The sequence below is a fragment of the Chamaea fasciata genome, unplaced genomic scaffold, assembly GCF_029207755.1.
Source record: "Chamaea fasciata isolate MVZ Bird 193981 ecotype frontalis unplaced genomic scaffold, bChaFas1.0.hap1 SCAF_4, whole genome shotgun sequence".
Lineage (NCBI taxonomy): Eukaryota > Metazoa > Chordata > Aves > Passeriformes > Sylviidae > Chamaea > Chamaea fasciata.
In genome coordinates this window covers 36,883,040-36,902,896 of record NW_027094089.1, presented here as the reverse complement: position 1 = coordinate 36,902,896, position 19,857 = coordinate 36,883,040, and the positions used below count along the sequence as shown (strand labels likewise).

Here is a 19,857-nt window from a genome sequence, read left to right as displayed (position 1 = left end):
TCTGATCCTTAGCAGATCCTTCTCTTGGTGTCAATAAAGAGTTAAAAATGTTTGCCTCTCTGTTTTTTTTAATACTGTCTGCCTTGTCTTTCAGGATTCTGGGATGCTGGCCATCCCTTCTTGGATTCTTCGTTATTTTCAGATGGTCTAATTTTTGTTTTAAACTTATTCTGAGATCCTTCTTCATTCTGATGATTTTTCTGTTCTTTATTTGCTTGTCTTCACTGAAGCCTTCTCTCTCTCTTCCTGACATGTTTCTTGTTATCCCTGAAAAATAATAATAATAAATAAAAAATTACTGTATCTACTAGGAGTCCTCACTTCTGTGATTAAATTCCTGTCACTGTCCTTTAAAAGACATTCACTAACTCCTTCATATCTAAGTGAGATTAATAAGCTGAGAGATGTCATTGTGGTCCTCCAGCTTGACCTTTTACTTAGCCAAATCTGTAAGACTTCCCTGAGTCATTTGGATCCAGCAGTTGCTGTCTAGTCAACAACAATTTTTATAAATACAATCAATATTGTTTTCAAAGTTTTCAGTGACAAAAAATCTACTTAAATTTAGAGTAAATGCTTTTAATTATTCATTGCCATTAAAAGATTTCTCTTGTTTTCTCCCTGAGCCCCTTTAGCTTTGATTTCTAAGCATTTGGTGTCACAGATTTTATTGCTAGAATGAAGACCACTCCAGTTGTCTTGTCTTCTCTCTGCCCATGTAGCCCAAACAGTTAATCCATTTTGATAATGGAAGGTAAAGGTCTTGCGTCATTCTAACTCATGTTTTCTTATAAACCCTTTTTTATGTTACAAGCTTCTAGAATCCAAACTAGACACAGCAGTCAGATAGCAGCAGTATTCAGTAACAAACACATGGGAAAATAGGTGTCTGTGTGTGCCAGGTTGGTTTTCCTCTCTTTATATATTGACCCTGACTGAGACTTGTTAGCTTCACTATCATGTAATGTGTCCATCACTGTGTGATGTCTAGCCTACTTTCAGAGCTGCTGCTTCTCTTTTTCAAAGTTGGTGGTTCGAGGGAATACCTAATGGTAGTTAGGGTCTCCTTATTCCACTACTAACGGCTGGCTGGTTTAGTACTCAATTCAGACTAGCCCCCATCATCACTTTGTCATTTTCCAAGTTTCTCCAACACTCATCAGAAGGTGCTGATGTTTTCTTCTATGTCTTTGGTAAAAGCTTTAGGTCATAGTATGGCGAAGAACCACACTGTAGAAGACCTGATTAGAAATAACACTCATTTCTTCTATATATGCTATAAGGGTATATATAATTCCTCTGCTTCTTATTTTTTATACATGCTTACATTTTTGGACATTATAATTATCCCTGTTTAAATCAATGCATTATCCATCATGTACATTTTTAATCTCTTAAATTTAAATACCTTTTTTGAAATGTGCAGTATTACATGATGCGTCTTGTAAAATCCTAAATATATTACTTTCGGCCAAAATGATGGCCAGAAAAAAATACTACAGTGCTTTGGCAAGCTTTCTTTTCCAGCATCTTATGTTATTCTCCATTGAGTATACTACTAGCTATTTAATCTATTAGTAATTAGTTTAAATCCTGTATCAGCTGTTTTACACCACATTAAAAGGTGGTAAATAGATGTCATTAAAGGACAATACTGCTTACCCTTTTAAAATAATGACACTATGCAGGTTTTCCATCAGTCTTCTGGAACTTGTGCAGTGTTCAAACATTTGCTAAAACAACACTTCTCTTTCCAGTTCTTGTAAAAGTCTTTGGCACTTCCAGTCTTTCTGATTTAAACTTGTTATTTAAAGTAGAGATAAATAGGAAGATGATTTATCATCTCTCTCCGCTCTTAAAATTTAATTTAGAAATTTTTTTCCAAAAAGAAACATTCAGTGAAATAGCTGCTTACTATAAACTACTATCTCTGACAATTAATACAGTATTGGTTTGGGGATTCTTTTGATTCTGATGTATTTGAAAATAAAATATACTTATGCCTTATTTTTTAGGCTTCACCATTTGAGCTTGTCTTTCCTTGTTGCCTCTCTGCATCTTTTATCTTCAAATGTAATTAATTGCTCTTCCTTTATATACTTGTTCGTGTTTTTAATATTGACTAAAATATCTCTGTATTTCTCAGTCCTGATCTGTACTTTCCTATGTTGCTAATTTAAGCTTTGTGCATTCCTCTGATTTCTTAATAGCTGTAATTTTCTTGATGATTGTCATCCATTCTTTTTAGTTAACACAGACTTTCTACTTTTACAGAATTATTATTTCAGTAAAAGAATATTGCTAATTTCTGACATTTCACTCCCTTATGTCTTGCACCAGGATCAAAAACACCTGGAGGTGATCTCACCTTTATTGTTAAAGACTTCTAATGGAGCACAAACATATATAATTTTTTAGTTTACCAAAGTATAGTGACTATCGCTTCTGGAACTTTGCACTGTGCTAATACAAGCAGGGTAATCTCTTACTGCAATATTTTTGTGAAGTATACCTTACAAAGGAGATAGTAATTATTATATATAGAATGCACACAAATTATTCCATAATTAGGAAAGTAAGGAAGATATTTTACATAAACATTGTTGAAAAGAATTAAAAATATGCCTCTAAAAATGTTCTCAATTGGAGTCTTCCTTGGAGATCTCACATTGAATATCAGAGATAAGTAAAAGTAATTTTTGATTAAATTCCATTAATTCTATAAGCACTGATTGTTTTTACTAGTCAGATGGATTGTTTTTACTAGTCAGGTCCTCCATTCTTTTCAAAGGAATTCAATTCCATATGCCAGTGTTAGTTTAGTCCTACAGTGTGCATCATTTTGCACAGTGAATGGCAAAAGCATAAGTCTGAGTAGCCCTAAGAATTAACCCAGGTCTGTTTACCATTTTTACCAGAATGTTTACCAGAATGTAATTTATCCTTGACTACTCTTGTGCAAAGCAACCTTGCAGTTGCCTGTGCCATAAGAGTCACTGATCCCAAATGCTTGAAAATCAGACTACAAAAATTCCTGCCAAGATTATTTTTCCCCTACTGTATTATCAATTGACTTTTGAAACATACAACTCTTCCATGTTTTTCTAGTGGTCCTTGGTATTTAAAGGCATGCAAGGCTGTTCCCCTTCCACATACTTTCAATGATTGAGTGAAACCGTGTAATGGAGATAAAAACTTCTGTTTGTGTTGTGTGTAAACCAGTTGTCCACATAAGGCATAACTATGTGCTTCTGTTATGCTACAACCCAGTGAGAAATTCCTTGAAATTGTGAAACCGGCTTTTCACACTGATTGTTGAGAAGTCCTTTCAGCATACACCTCTCACATGGAGACAGGAATATTGCTATTACCTGTGGGACTGTCTTGCTCATAGTCTAAGAGCATTAATGATTGTATTGCTACTCTTTTCTCCAGCTTGTGTACCAAAATTCAGTCCTCCTAAAGTCCTATCAAATGTCATTTATGTTGGAAAGAAGTGTTATTTGAAACAAAAAGTGAACTCAAGACAGAACTGAAAATTTCAAATACTAAGTTTTTTAAACTGCTGTAAAGTGCTAGAAGAGTCTGGAAACTATATGTATTTGTTTTCGTTGTTGTACCACGCATCCTTTTCACTGGATCATATCTCATAGTTGTTTAAACTGATGCTTCTTTTGAGTCAGAGGTTGTCTTCATATCTTTCCACAAGAAGCTGAGAGCTTGCAGCAAGTTTAAAGGGAAAAATAGCAATACAGGGTGAATAGAAAGATTATTATTAAATTTAAATTATCCAAATTCTGTTATGTATATAAATTTATATGCAGTTGACAAACAATGCAGGGCTCAACTCTATGCCAAAATTTGAAGAGTAAAAATACTTGATCAGATCATAAGATGATTTTGTTTGTTGGAGTGAGATTTGAAACAAAAATGCCACAGCAGTAAACCAGGAAGAAGTGACCTGGCGTGGGATTTACAACCAACATAAATGAACTAATTTTTTTTTTTTTGTCATGTAACACAGCACAGAATGCAGTATCATGTGAGATTCTGCGGTGTTGCAGTACAGAAATACCTACCAAAGACCTAGGAACAGTGAATGGGTTACGATTGTATAATGTCATGTTCCACAGCTCTTTTCTATTTTTCCTTGCAATTCTTTTGCTGAATATCTTTTTTTCCTCTTTTTGTCTCTGTTTTTCTCTCCAGTAAGTGCAGAATGTATTATAAGGTAAATGAACAAACAGTAACCAAGTATTAGAAATTCACTTTGTAGACTAAAAGTTGTTATAAAAATGATTTGATTTCAATATGGAGTAATAGAATCACAAACACTTTTATAACTACACCAAACACTTTTTTTCTTTTTTCATTATTACCAGCTTTTTATAATTGCTTGTTAAAAATATAGGATGTAACATTAATTTAGAGAATTTTCTTGTCTTATGCAATGACAGCTTAAAATATTTCAAGCTAATGATTACAGGTAGGCACACCTTCTTGGAAGTGTTCGTTGTTGTTCAGGAAAAGTATACCAAGTGCACTTGACTTTCTACTGTACTGAGTTTTATTGCAGTGATAATTAGCCTCTTATGAACCAAGTTTCCACCCTGTGGATATACTGAAATGCTCAAAGCATGCAAATGTTCCAAAGATGCCAATAGATAGATAGCCCTTTACATAGACTTATGGAAGAGAACTAGAATTACTTTTAGGTGTTTCCCGGGGCAGCTGCAAAGTGTTGGCATAGTTACAGGTATAGAAACTTGCACTGTGGGACAGAGACAAATCGACAGTAGGTAAAGACTATAAAGTTATACTTCTTTAGAGATGTTATCTCTCATAACTCAGCACAGAAGTATTGGCTAATAATATGCAGCTGTCAAGGTATTTTTTCAAATTACTCCCTTGCTATATCATATTCTCTTCTTTGAATACCATAGGACTATGCTTAAAGACAGCTTCCTCCCTCCAGCCAATGTGGCTAGGATAGATTAAGCACCATGTAATATAATTATCTATATGGTTCTTTCACTTACCAAACATATTGCATAAATGCATTTTCTTTGAATTTGTTTTTCAAATGATTTCATAACACACTAAGATTTTGACATCAGAAAGTTCCTCATAGATACAATTTATGAGCCTATTAAATTACTTTTCTCCTGCAAATAACCTGCAAATAAAGTATATACTTAATGTTCCATCAGTTTTTTTGTCTTCTGATAAATAGCAATTCTTCTGCTGATTTTCTTTCTCTTCTTGTTGATACTTATACTCTAAGCAGAACTGAAACAACAAAAAAATGCCCATCCTGTCTTCTGCACATTTTTAAAACACAAAAGCCTGCTCTCCTCCAGAAACTCAGGTTATCAAGATATGCACAAGATAATCACAGAACACAATGTGGCATCTTCTGTTCTGAGTACATACAGATGCATAGGCTCTGTAGAATGTAGAATAGATTTTTGTTAAAATCTTTTAACTTCTAGGGACACAGATTCACAGAAATCAATGCTTCTTGAAGAACTGTAGCAGAAGGTAAAAAATTATTTAATCAGTTCAGAAGACTCACTTGATGAAGTAATGCAGAGGCTTGGGAGAGGGTACATGAGCCTAGTCTCTACCAAGAGAAATCCCATTTTTTACATTATTAATCAATTTCTTAGTTGGTAAAACTATGGAAAGATTGATGATTCAACCTTAATAATGACTGTACAAAAATGACATCTCCTTCAGAGAGCAAGTTGCTCAGAGCAAGTTGCTTCTATAAAACTTTTACGGTGTGTCTAGATGCTTTTCCTTTAATTAATACCTAGTTTTTCTGAAAATTTTGCACCAATGCATATGGAAGGTATTACAGAGCACTGCAGTGATTTTTATAATTTCTATCTGCCTTTCATCAGGCTGTCTGGCTAATTTCATGTTGATTAAACTAGGCAAGTACCAGAAACATTGTCGTTGTCTTCAATCAAACCTAGTTGATTCAACTTCTTTAGAAGAACTTGGAAATACTGCACTGGAGTTTTCTTGGACAGTTGGATCAGCATTTTCACAGATCAGCAGTTGTGTTATACTCAATGAAAGGATTTTAAATTTCTCCTTTTCTCCACCCTAACAATCAGAATGATTCCTAATATACACCAATGGCAGCTTCATGGTGCTATCAAACACCACACCCTTTTATTGTGATTGATGATGTTTTTATATTGCTCAGGAATTTGGGCACCGTTTTTCTTCTTGAAATTTGCTCACCTCTGGGTGATCATGTACTCTTTTTTTCTTTTGGTAAATGCTACAGTCCCCTGACAGTGAATCTACAGTGTTGAAAAATGTGCCTCAGATCTTGGGGGTAATCTACACCTAAACATCTCAGCTGCTGTCAGTAACTTTCCTTTGAATTAGCTCAAATGGGATTTACATGTAGAAAGTTTTCTCAGCACATTTTCGGCTGAAGAGTCTGCTGAAAGCAAGATAAGGGTCCATAGTTCAATTTGCTGCCACAGTATCCACTTAGAACAAGAGGAACAATGTTGCCAATTAAAGAGATGTCATGGCTTATTGTGCTTGATATCTGTACCGGCAGTACAGTAAAATCAGTGTAGAAGGATGCTCTTCCAGAGGACGAGAAACAAGGATAGTACAGTTCAGTGTGTGTTCCAGTGTATTGACAGAGGCTGTCCTTTAGGGAAAAGCTGCTATGACAGCGCTTTTACTACCTGAGCTTCTGGATGCTTTGTTGCGTTTGGTCCTCCAAGGAAAGCACCCACTGCATCCCTTTTATGGAGGGCATAAACTACCAGGATATGAAAGATATGAGCATGTATCAATCCCTTTTTCACCTTCTCTTTTTCCTGGCCCTTGCCACAGCACTGACCAGTATTTTTCAAATGGGATACCTGAATCATATATGTCTCTGGGTACGTGTCATCATCTAGTACTTGGACATCTTAATTCCACATGAAAAATCACTACTTGTATTTGCACATATAGACAATGCAGCATTAGGGCTGTTCCTGGAGCAGTTTAATCTCTTAATATTGTCACAGCGCTTATACAATTTCCATGCTTAAAGCTTTTCCCAACACTGGTAATTTTCATCATCTAAATAAATAGAGAATCAATAGACAAGAGGGAAAGAGAGAAGGAAATTACATTAACATTTTATTTATGGGGTTTCAACTTCTAGCCAATGAAGGATAGAAGAAATTATTTAACAAGGTGTGCATCATTGAAGAATATTAAATGATAGAGGACAAAAAAGTTCTTTCTAGACTTCATTAATAAAGAAACACAGTCTCTAGTAAGTTGATTTAAGGATCTGGCATTATAAATGCTTTCGTATGTCTTTTTCAATTTTTAGAAGCTTCAATATTGTTTCACTTGCTTCCTACTTGATTTCAACATTTTCTTGGTGCTTTTAGCTCCTTTTCTGTTAGAAATCTTCTGTGTTAACTTGAATATGCTTACATGTTGTGAGAGTTTTCATCAGCCTTGTACAAATCATGTAACATACTAAATATGGCTAAAATCAAGTGTGAAACCTATACCTCCTGCCTGTGTTTGCTAATATTCTGCCCAGATGAGATGCAGCTGGTTTTTCAGATCACATTTCATGTATCTTGAGGTTTCAAAGCTAAACAGGCATTTTTTACATGCCCTGTGCTTTTTTGTGATTTTTTTGGTCCTCTGATCCTCTCCTTCTCCCATCTTTTTGCAAATCTGTGTAGGAAATGAAGTACAATACTGGTGAATTAGATCACAATAATTCCGTATGCTTAGATAAAGTGTTATGTAAGCAACTTCTCCTCTGCCCCTCAGACAGATATTGTATATCTTGCAGTGACTGAAATTCTGAGGATAAGTTTTGACATCACAGGCCATTCATCTTCGTCGAGATTTCCCTGTTGTAGACTGCTGTCTTCCAACAACTGCTCTCCAGTCCACATGGGTTTTGCTTGAGCTTCTGCTAGACAGTAGTGACATCCTACCTCTGCTGCCTTGCTCCTGCAGAGAGACTCTTCTTCAGGAAGACAAGCGCAGAATACAATCACTTTAGATTGACATTGCCTGAAAGAAGCAAGATTTGGAATAAACACATTTTTGTTCGTGATTTATATTCTTAGAGAAAGCATTTGTGTAAAATTCATTACTGGATAGAAACATCCTAACGCTAAGTAAAAGGCTGTGTGTCTAGTTGGTATTGCACATTACAGTTTATACATCCACTTAGATTACATACAAAAATATGTGCAGCATGTTATTATCTATGCAAAAGACATAACAATTTAAAACTGAAAACATCTAATTGGCTGGCGTTGGCTAGGCCAAATTTGTTATCACATCAGGATTTTCCAGTGAATTACTGCTTAATTTCATGTGATTTATTGCATAAGGAGTGAATGAAAGATTGAACAGGGTACTTAGCATGAGCCAAACTGTATTCTCTTGTGTCACCTGTGACTTCAGGCAACCTAATCAAACCCTTTATACCTCTATATCATCTCTAAAATGTGCATAAGCAGTCTGTATATAAGATTTCATTCCTTCCTGTTTGTAAAGCACTTTGAGATTCTTGGAGGGAAAGTCTTCTGTAAATTCAAATAGAGGGGCAGAATTTTAGTTGTGCAGTTTCAAACCCCTCTGCATGTTTTTCTGGTTTAAAAAAGATTGTCTTTGCTGTGGAGCAACACAGAGAACACTGTCTAAATTCATAAGTGACTTCAAGTTCAGAACATCTAATATCATGTATCTTCCTTTCCTTGCAATTAAAGAGGAAAATACCCTCCACATATATGTGACTCTTTCAAGTAAATGAAACTGAAGTTTCAAGTTTTTACTTGAAGTTTCATGAATGCTCTGATTTCTGAAGTTGTGTTCTGATTTCACACGATTCAATTTCTTCCAGATTACTACAGACCTGAGGCAGCGTTGCACAGACAGCCATACTGGAACTTCAGCGTCTGCACCTATGGCTGCAGGCATCATTGCCCTGGCACTGGAAGCAAAGTAAGATCTGAGACATATTCTGAAACAAAAATTAAGCATAGGAAGATATTTCTCATTCATCTAGCATCTTTATGCAGACCTCACACAGTGCTTTGGAACCTTTCTTGTCATAATACACATAATTTCCTTCTAAGGACAGGAAAGATCTCCATGCTTACTTCAGATGAAGGAAAGCAGATACTGTGGAGATACTGACAGAGTACTCAGTGTTGAAGTAACATGAAACAATGTTGAGCACAGGGGTTTTCCTTTGAACGATGTATAGCATCCTCACATCTTACCGTTCACTCAGAAGGCTGCCTAGATCTGCTGTACCCTGCAGGGTACTGTAGGTCACCTCCCTTCTCCAGGCTCCTCTTAGCAATGTCTGTTTTTTGAACACTGAAAGAGGTTTTAGGAGCTGATAGGTTAACCTGAACATAAGTTAATCTAGTATGAAAAATAAAATCTCAACTTCTGCATGCTGACACAAGTCTATTTTTTAACATGGGTCAGTTTCTCAGCTCTAAAAACCATGAATAGTGTAGCTCCATAGTCCTTGTACCTTTAGCGCAAAAACTTACTTGTTTTACAAGCATTTTCTCAACTGCATGATTTTGTTCTTTATGCCTAATATATATCTCTAATATCCTTCATGGAGCAGCAGAAATGTGAGAGATCTTCAGGTAAATCTGTATTTCAGAACCTTTTGCATTAAATTGTGCTCTGTTGGATAATACCTGCAGGTTTAAGATGGAATGCTTCACCCCGAATCCTTCTCAATGTTTTTAAGTTCTAGGAGATTGATTCTATGAAATTCTGAAGAAAACTAGTTTCCTTTGAGGTCAGCCATTTTCTTTGAAGGAAGTAAGAAATTTGCACACAATAGTAGTTCCAAGTTGCATGTAGTTCATAATTATGTTTCCATCTTTCATGTTGGTTTTTTTGAAGACACCATGACCCAATATTGGGCACAGAATACTTTTTGCTGTTGAGTTATAAGCATAAAAATTAGAGTTTGTAATTGAAGACCTGACTAATATTTAGTAGTGCAGCACTTGTGTCATTATAATTGTGTTTTCTTAATGCAGTTATCAGAAAAAAAGGTATTTTGAAAAGGTAATATAATGATATTGTGGGGAGTTTCAGACTTTTAAATCTCCTCTTACCCTCAGTTTTAAAATCCTTAAATTAATTCCAAACAATCTGCAAATGCAGATAAGACTGTGTTTGTACATTTCAACTTGCTCTAACTTTTTCTCACTGTTCTCGCTTAATGAACTGAAATTGGTAATTGATTTTTTTTTTGTTTTGTTGTAGTTGAAAATTTCAGAAAAGTTATATCTTACAAGACCTACAACAAAGCTATTTCTGATTGTGACATCTTAAAGCACACTGAGAAGCTTACCTTTTTTTCTCTGTGACTTTCGGTGGCTCTACCAGTGGGAATTCTATATTAGTGCATACGGACTAGCATTTTTTTTTCAAAACTAATAGTTGCTATAATAGACATAAAGACAAGACTGTGTTAAAGCTTTATATGTGGTGATGGAGACAAAATGTGCCAGTGACTAAATATTCACAATCAGTGCTTATAGAATTTGAGTAGATCCAAAGGAATTATATTAATAATACCATAAATGTGGTATTTATTAATTTGTATTCCATTCACTAACTTTTCTCTCTTATGCATAATTTAATTTGCCACTGCTGCTAAATAAAATAGAGAAGAAAAAAAAGAGAAGAGAGAAACTAGGGAGAAAAATAGTTTTCATGCTATGGCTTCCCATGCTGATTTTTTTCACTGGTTTGGAGAAATCTTTGGTCTTGTGACATTATAGCTTATGAAGTACAGCCTTTAGTATTATAGGGTGATCATATTGTGATCTGTTAAATTTTTATGTTTAGGGTTTACTTGTGTGGAATCTGTTTAGTTTATTTTATGCAGTTTCTGAATTTCTTATTTATGTGATTTGGAACTTCAGGTTGTATTTTTCACCTGTGTTGCCTGTCATTTTATGTGACCCTAAAAGTTTTGAAGCTATCAAAGTATTTTCTGCAGTACTTTTAAAATGGGATATAAAGAGTACATGATATTGTGGCTTAATGTAACTGCTTACTGAACTATTTTGATTCAGAGTTTGCATTTTCATAAATTCTTCCTTTGATTCCCTGTTAATACCTCTGCTAATGGCAGTGTTTAGGTGAGGGGTTTTTTAAAAAGACAAGTTGGAAAAGGGTTTTTTAAGGTTGGTTGCATTCTTTGTACAGCAAGCTGCTTAAAAATTAGAGCACTTAGTCCTGAACACTTCTTGACTAGGTTTGTAATAATGTATTGTTTCATTCCACTTTGTGCTGGAAAACACAACAATTTATACCATGGAAGGGTTTTGAGTCTATGGAAGTCAATTTTCCTCAGTGGCCAAGTCCTGTTCCTGGGAGACATCATGAGTTGAACAGAGCACTAATAGGGCCTGGGTGTGAGAACAGCCAAGAGGTTTCTTTGACTCACACACAAAGATACATTCAACCAACCAGAAAAAAAAAAAAAGGCAAGACAGATTTACACCTCAACCTTGGCACTTTCTTTCTTGGACTAGCCCCATATGGTAGGATTGGCAAATAGCTAATGGAGGATCTCTTACCTGCCTACTGATTTGAACCCTCCACTTAGCTGTTTCTTCCAACAGGGATCTGCTTCTGAAGTCCTGGTAACAAATTGTTTGAGGATGATTTTATGCATAATGAGAGCACATTTTTATTATTTTTGATCTAGTATTTTAGTATCAAAGTGGCATGTTTTCCCTCAGGAATCAAATAATTGAAACTGGGTTTCGGACTGCTTGTTTGGAATCTCTGAGGATGCAATGCAGGGTTGTAAATATGCAACAACTTATCACACAAGACATCTCTCAATTTACATGCTCTGCAGGTTTCTTATGGTATTTAGGTAGTCAATTTCTTTCCAGTTGTACCCAGTTGATGTTTCCCAGTATATCCTGTAGCTTGATCAAGTCCTACAAATAAATGCTTCCTTGCGTGTTGCACTTAGTCATTACATAATGTAAAATTTTCGTAATTGTATATAAGAAAATAAGTATAATCAATTTAGTGCACGCAGACAGCAATTTTCTTGCTAAAAGTAAACTATTTTCATTGCATCCATCTTTTCATTGCAGTGCCATTTACTATTGCTAGCAGAAATACCTTTTCTCATTGATAAAAATGTTGGATTTGGGATTTGAGCAAATCAGAGTCAGGAGAGACAATGGCCCTGTATTTGTTCCAGAGACCATTGTGCCATGTTCCAGAGACCATTGTGCCATGTTCCTTTGAAGAAGCCGAATTTAAATAAAAACCCTTGTGTTGCTGACAGAAGAATAGATTTTATATCCCCAACTGAACTGCATGTTCCTGTCTGTAAGCCAATGCATATTTTACAGCATGTGGTATATAAACTAATTTCATTGGTAAGAAGCAGCAACTGAAATGGAAGTATTAGTCTGCTACCTCTCTACTGTGTGGTGTACTCAGGGCTATAGCCTTGGAGAGAGTATGTTTTCTTCCATGATTCTCTTCATTTGAGTGATATGGAATCCTAGAATTATTTCATTTGGAGAGAACTTTAAGGATCATCTCATTCCAATCCCCTGCCATCAACAGAATAGACCAGGTTGCTCAGAGTCCCATCCAGCCTGGCCTTAGAACAATTTCAAGGGGTACGGCACCCTCAACTTCTCTAGGTACCCTGTACCCAGTGTTTTACCCCCTTGCTGGAAATGATCCAATCTAAACTCATTCTCTGAAAGAAAGCAGCGTTTCCTCCAAGGAGACGTACTTCATCCTTGTAATAATTTTCGTGGCCCTCCTCTGGACTTGCTCTAACAGGTCAATGTCATTCCTGCATTTGTCTTTTTTTACATGAAGCCAAGGCTAGAACAAGGTAGTGCTGGGAAGAACTAAAGGATGTTAGTGAATGCTGATACTAGTGACAGAAAAGTAACCGTGTACTACATTCCTCTGAAAGATGGTACCACCAAATGTAATTAGGGAGATAAAAGGAAAACGGAGTTCACATTGTAAGGGATCATCAATGTCAGAGATAGATACTTTGGATTTCTGGCAACTGAACAGATATTTGCGTACTTCCCAGATTGATTTTCTCACAGAAGAAGAAGAGCAGTGCACTGTCTAGCAAGGTACAATTTTAGATACAGAAAACATATTTCTGTATTATCAAAGTTATGAGGGCTTTGTCATAAACATAATCAGAGGTTAAAGATGATGAGACAGCTGAGGTGAATTGAGGAAGTGCTGTCAAGTGACCTCTGTAGTTAGACTTCCACTGCAGGAGGAGAGGTTGTCATTTAAGTGCATCAGCTGTCTTGTAAATTTGATAAAAGGTCTTTGCTCCATTGATTGACTTCCTGTTATAGAAGGCAATGCTAGAGTATGTGAGTTAAAAATCTCCTTCAGAATCTTTGAAATTTTTGAGTAATTTGCTCTTAGTATTGAAGAATTTGAAAAACATAACCATTAATAAAGGCTTTCCTTAGACCCTATTTTTCTCTTGAGGTTTAACCACCTATGCCACTTACGGAATTTCAGTTATTATATTGATATTGATTTGGGTATATTTTGGTTCCTGTTCCTGTTTTCAGTTACATATAAATTTGCTGAAGAATAACCATTCAGGCTGAAATTTTCCACTTAACTTGCATTAAAATGGTTTTAAGAAAATTCCATTCAGAAATTTCTTAAACTCAAACAAGATTAAAAACAAATAATGTTTGATTGGATTAACTTCTTCATTGAGGTTTTCTGTGTCTGTGCTTTGGAGCAACAGATAGAAAAAAACTAGTGGATAACAGTTGTTCTGGTGCCAGGACAATGCCTTTAACCTGTATAAGCTTTTCAGAAATCTCAGATGGCATTTTCTCAGTTGAGGCTTCTAGGAGTTTAGCAGCTCTATCCCCTGTAGTTTCTTGGCTCTCCAAGTGTGTTCCAGCATCAGCTTTTAGATGCTAGTCTCTTAAGTGACTCTTGAGGTGCTTCTGGCTCTTCACATTGAGAACAACAATCCCAGCTGCTTTTTCCTGTCAGTTTCTTGTGGGAGTAAAATGAGGACAGTAGAAGAGGAGCAGTTTCACTGAATGGCAGGGTCCTTGTAGTCAGTCTTTTGAAATGTGAAAAACAGGTCAAATCAATAGCCTGGGTACCATGCTAGCCATAGCTTCCTTTATTAACCTAAGACAATGTAAGCCTTCTCCATTTTCACAGTCAAGCTGGTTCTAAGAGTGGCAACTAACCTAAGGTTTTGTTGCTGTTCCTTCCATGCTGTTACTAAGCAGACTCTGAGCATTGTCTTTTGGACATTTTATTGTTCCTTTGGAGATGACACAGTAAAGGATGTAGTTCAGGTGCCTTTCTCTCAGGTTTTCTCCTCCCAATTTCATCATTATTAGCCTGCTGTTAAGCCGTTGTTTGTTTGATTTTTGGCAATTATGATTTTTTATCTGTGTGCACTGCAGATTTGACACAGGTACACCAATACACCATTGCTGGTGGCTGTATAGCTGCCTACCTCACTGTTCATCTAAGGGAATACATCTTGTCCTATCACAACTTGTCTGGATTTTACCCTAAAAACCATTATAGAGATAATGCAAAAGATGGATTTTTCTTTTCTTCCTTTTACAATACGAGTGGTAAAACGTTGAAACAGATTGCCACAGAGGTGGCAGATGCCCCATGCTGGAAACATTCAAGGTGAGTTCAGACAGGGTTCTGAGCAACCTGGTCTAGTTGAACATGTCCCTGCTGATTGCTGGGTACTTGGGCTAAATGACCTTTAAAGGCCCTTCCAGCCCAAACCATTGTGTGATTCTGTGGCTGTAGATAAAGTAGCAAAGCCTTCCAATAGTGCCTCATGAGGAGATCAGGGTGCATTGCAGGAACTGTGGAGATGCAGCATGAATATAAACTGAATGTTGTAAAATAGAGCTAGAAATTGATAAAAATGATGTTGTACAGGCAAATGCTATGTTGTTTAAAAGGCTATAGCATGCTATGTGCGTTACGTAATGTGCATTACATTCCATAACCTTTTTAAATCTTTTTTTTCAGTAATTTTTACCAGCCCAACCGGTTAAAAAATTACTGTCATTCTAGTCCAGCAGCCTAGTGTGAGAAACTGCACCATAAGAAAAAGACATACCTATAGGCATAGTAATGTTTTAAAAAAATGCTCAGGGAGAGAAGGTATCTGCTCTCATTAAATGCAACAGATATTTAAATCTGGTTCAAGAACCAAGGTTTCTCTTGTTTTCAATGACTGGGCAATGTAGGCAGCCAATTCTGGGTCTTATAAACTTTTTTGTGGTCTGTCTTCAGCTGAGGGGAATTGTGGAAGTGTGTGCAATAGGGACAGATAATGACACTCTGAGAATGGTAGTTAGTGCCTGGTGTTCAGCACTACAATACTTCATTCCTCTTCATTGTATGGTGGCTCAGTTTATCATTCCCTCTACTACACTGCATTTTAAAAGGGAATACTATTCATCTTCTTGCAGGTAATACAAAAACTGAAAAATTGGAAGGAGAAAGAAAAAATAGCTGAATGATTTATCACCTTTAGACTGTCTTCTAAGAAAATAAATTCTCCCTGGTATAGATATAGAAGAAAGGAAAACTGCAATTCCTGAAGATTTGCCCTAGTCCTAGAAGATAATTGTGTATTAACGTCACGGTGAGGATAGAAACAGCATCTTATTTCACCTTCCAGGTGGACAGGTTATTTGGAATCCCTTAAAGGAATATCCATCTGTGCAATCAGGCCCTTACTTTGCAAGTCACCAACCATGCAACTGCTTGGAATTCTTCCAAAATACTCACAGACTCTCAGTGAATTCCAAGACTGGGGTAGTAGACAAATTAATAACAACAGAGGCACCTGGAATAGCTTGAATAGGAACTGAAAGTCTTGAGGAATTTCCAGTGTATGCAAGCAGTTAGTGAGATTTAGTAGAGCTTTTCAGGAAGCCAAAACTTTGATTTCTTCTCCTTTGCACTCATTAGGATACAGTAGTTGGTGGTCATAAGAATTGCCTCTGTGTGAAATGTACTCATTCATCTTCCCTTAGGTTTCATATAACAGAATATTATTGTATATTGTTACAGTCAGCTTATGGCAAACCTCCCAGTTGTATAAATAATTTCATATAGTTTTTCTGTAAAATTGGGACCTGTTATTTTGAATGAAGCAAAGGAAAGTAGAGAAGATAAATGAAAGTTGTTTTGCTTTGGGTACTTTTCAGTTATATGACCCTGTATCCCTACATCCTGGTAAAATGTCTGATCCAGAACTTTGTCTTTCCCCTGTTTCACAGTCCATTTCTGACCTGGAGAGATGTACAGCATATTATTGTCAGGACTTCACGTGCAGGACATCTGAATGCTAATGATTGGAAAACCAATGCAGCTGGTTATAAGGGTGAGAGCTTTCTTTCTTTCTTCTTTGCCATCACAAACAACTTATTATTTGATATTTTTGTTTGACACTATGCTGTGCATAGTTTGGAGACCTTTCAGCCTCAATCTGAAGGGGCCCATCTTCTCTTACACAAGGAAAACCTTTTAGAATGACTAATGCACAATACTGTCAGCTGCAAAATGCATTGGCCTGACCTTCTTAGTCCTTTTCAGTCCCATATCATGCATTGCTGCCAGAAGACTAAGTAAATTAGTGGTGTTTAATTTTTCTTTTTATGCCTAGTGTTCTTATAGAGTTAAAGATGAAACAATTCTGGATTCCAGCCACGTTCTCACTCAGAATTATTGACAGTTTCAATTTAAAATGATGAAACATTATTTTCAAATTTCATTTTTATTTGATAAACTCTACATTATTTATATGTAAGAATTCTCTCAGATTTTGTATCAAATTAAATTGTGAGCTGTCATGACTTTTCATGTTACAGTTGATCATTTTTCAGTCATCGGTCAAGTAGATTTCTAAAATTTTGTACTGTCTTGTAAATTTGATAAACCTTACATCTTAAAAAACACTTTTTCACTTCTGTAATGCAAAGCAGAGTGTAGTGGTTTGAAAGCAAAACAAGTGAGAGGCTCCAAGTCAGAAATACAATTTAATAGGAAGAAAGAAAAAAAAGGTAAAAGAAAATAAAATAAATACAATAATACAAAAGACCACTGACAGAGCCAGAATACAACCTGAGCAGGGTGATGGAGGCAGTCCAGATGAGGTGGTCTTCCTGAAACAGTGATCCTGTAGAAAGGATCTGGTAGCTCTGGCCCACGAGGAATCCAGCAGGTAAGGGCTACTTGTACTGTGTCAAACTCCAGATTATATCCAGGTGAGAATGCTTGGTTCCTCCCCCTGGGCGAAGCATCTCACAATGGGATGATGAGTCATGCAAGGGGGTCCTTGATGGGCCATTAACAGAAGATAACCCAGAGGGAGGGGGCCTGGGAAAACACTGCCCCACCTGGATTCAACAGTTCATGAAGATGGTGACAGAATACTTTGTGCACATCCTATACTACAACCCAGAACCCAGAGGTAAACACTTGTGCCATTAAATATGGTAAATATTTTCAGGATGGGTTAAAGCGTAACCTTGAATCTGTACATTTTATTTCAGCACAGTTTGTCTTCTGATTCCCATTCACTACATTCTCACTGCTTTCAGTTTGTATTCCATCCTAAACAAAACCCTGGAATGGCTTATTTCTGATTCTCTTTTCATAAGTATTCCACCCAATAAGGAAATACCTGTTATGAGATTTGATCTGTTTGTGCCAGGATCTCCTGAGAGAAAAATGTAATATACAAGAGTTATCAAATCTTTGCTCTGGTTTCACTTTAAAACGGAAGCCTATATTTAATCTATTTTGGATCAAGACACTGCTGCCATAGAGCGTCTTTAGTATACAATTCTGACCTATGACATTTTTGCTGCAATGCCATAGAAACCAAACAAAAACAAAAACAACAAAAAAAACCCCACACAATTTTTATTTTTGGATCCAAACCAGTCTCTGACTACAGAGATTGTGTTTAGAAATGGATATTTGATCAGAACCTCCTAATCATGTGAAGGTTCTGATGTTCAAGGGCCTGATTTTATCCCATTTACAAGTGCATGCTCACACACAAAACGCATAAATAAATATTTCCTTGATTGCAATAGCATTACAGCATTTGTTATTGTGAAACATCTCCCAGGATTTAAAAAGTTTTATTAGGAGATTGTGACTCTATCATCAGTTTACTGAAGGTGTATAAACGTCAAAGAACACTTTTCAAGAAACATGAAGCAGAGCTATTTTTTTCATGTCTTACTTCCAAAATTCTATATTTTTATGTTTTTCCACTTGTTGCCCAAGAGAGACAAACACCCTGTGAGTCATTTCACAGCTGCTGTCACTCATTATCAAAAAACAGGTCACACTAAGGTCACACCAGCAGCAGCATCAGCAGCATTGGCAGCAGGACTTGCACTGCTGGATCACTGTTGAACCACTGCTTATTCTGAATCCTTGGAATGGAACAATCTTTCAATGCATTGTAACATATATTCAGTAAGGAAAAAGGATGAAAAAAGGTTTTGTCTCCACTCATGGAAAGTCACAAACATAGATAAGCTCAACTTGCTAACTTGGATTCAGGAAAAACAACTTGAACTGCCTGAACTCTGCTGTAGACTTTATTGTGAAATTGAAAAAGGGGAAGATGAGCTAAATGCCTTGACCTCTGCACAGCTCAGGAATCAACCTTAACCCAAACAAAAGCATTAGTTTTAGCTAAATTATTTTGGCAACTTAGGCTGAGCACATGGTTCCAATAAAAATACATGTCTTTAAACTCCTGTTTTGTTTTGGAAGAAGGGGAAGCAAAAGATTTAGTTTAAATCACAACATCCAAATCTGAATTCAAAAGGGGATTTGCACACCACCGCTGGAAGACTGAAAGAGGGGGGTTTTAATTGCTTGTGGCTATATTTAATATAATATTACACTATTATCTTTCACTATTGCCAAGGGTAACAATTAAAGTATGGTTTTTCGTAGATGAACTACTCTGATCAGACTGAGTTCCTGAGGAGTTGTATCATAATTTTGTTGATAACAAGATCCATGTTTCTTCCACAGCATATTCTTAAGAGGGGGTGGAAGAGGTCTTTTTAATTATCTGAAGCAGACAGTCAATAGAAACAATCTACCTTTCTTCAGTGCATACTAGTGGAGAAAGAGGAAAACAGCAAAAACTTGAAAGAACCTTTCACTCAACAAAGGGTCAGCAAGAACTGGTAGTTGAAAGTGGGTCAGCATGCCATTTCACAGGGCTGTTTTGCTGGTCTGCATGGCAACCCTCTCCCTTGCCATAGTTCCTGGCAGTGTTTTGCCATTGCAGAACACACAGAAAGGGCTCACAGATGTCATTACTGGTTTCAAGATCTCCTTTTTTTTACTGTCTTACATTTATACAAAGAAGGATTAATTAATGAAAAACATTAAGCTAGCTAGCGATTTGCTAAAGCGGTGCTTGTTATTTATTTAATTTTCTGGCAAGTAAATAGTGCTCATTAAATTCATGTCAATAGAATTAACTCAGGAATGAGCAAGAATTTTTACTTGGTGGGGTTTTTTTTATTATTTTCTTGTCAGACAGCATGCATCTTTTCTTAGGAACTTGTTATTTTTTAGTCTAAAAAGAAAGTCTTGGTTACTCAGGATATTCTCTGGTTAGTCAGTTGTACGTGTAATTTGTCAGTAGAGGCGTTTTTTAAATAATTAAAGCAGTTATTTAGCTGATTTTATGGAAAAATACGTGAGAGCATCTGTTTT

At 36.2% G+C, this 19,857-nt stretch overlaps 1 protein-coding gene across 2 annotated transcripts in view; it reads left to right on the top strand.

The window, feature by feature from the left end:
* The window catches only part of PCSK5 (proprotein convertase subtilisin/kexin type 5), a 229,708-nt gene that overhangs the window by 121,333 nt on the left and 88,518 nt on the right, over positions 1-19,857 (top strand). For both annotated transcript variants that reach the window (XM_066181295.1, XM_066181296.1), the window contains exons 9-10: positions 8,909-9,009; positions 16,377-16,480. In XM_066181295.1, the coding sequence (XP_066037392.1) occupies positions 8,909-9,009; positions 16,377-16,480 (205 nt within the window). The remainder of the gene's footprint in view (positions 1-8,908; positions 9,010-16,376; positions 16,481-19,857) is intronic.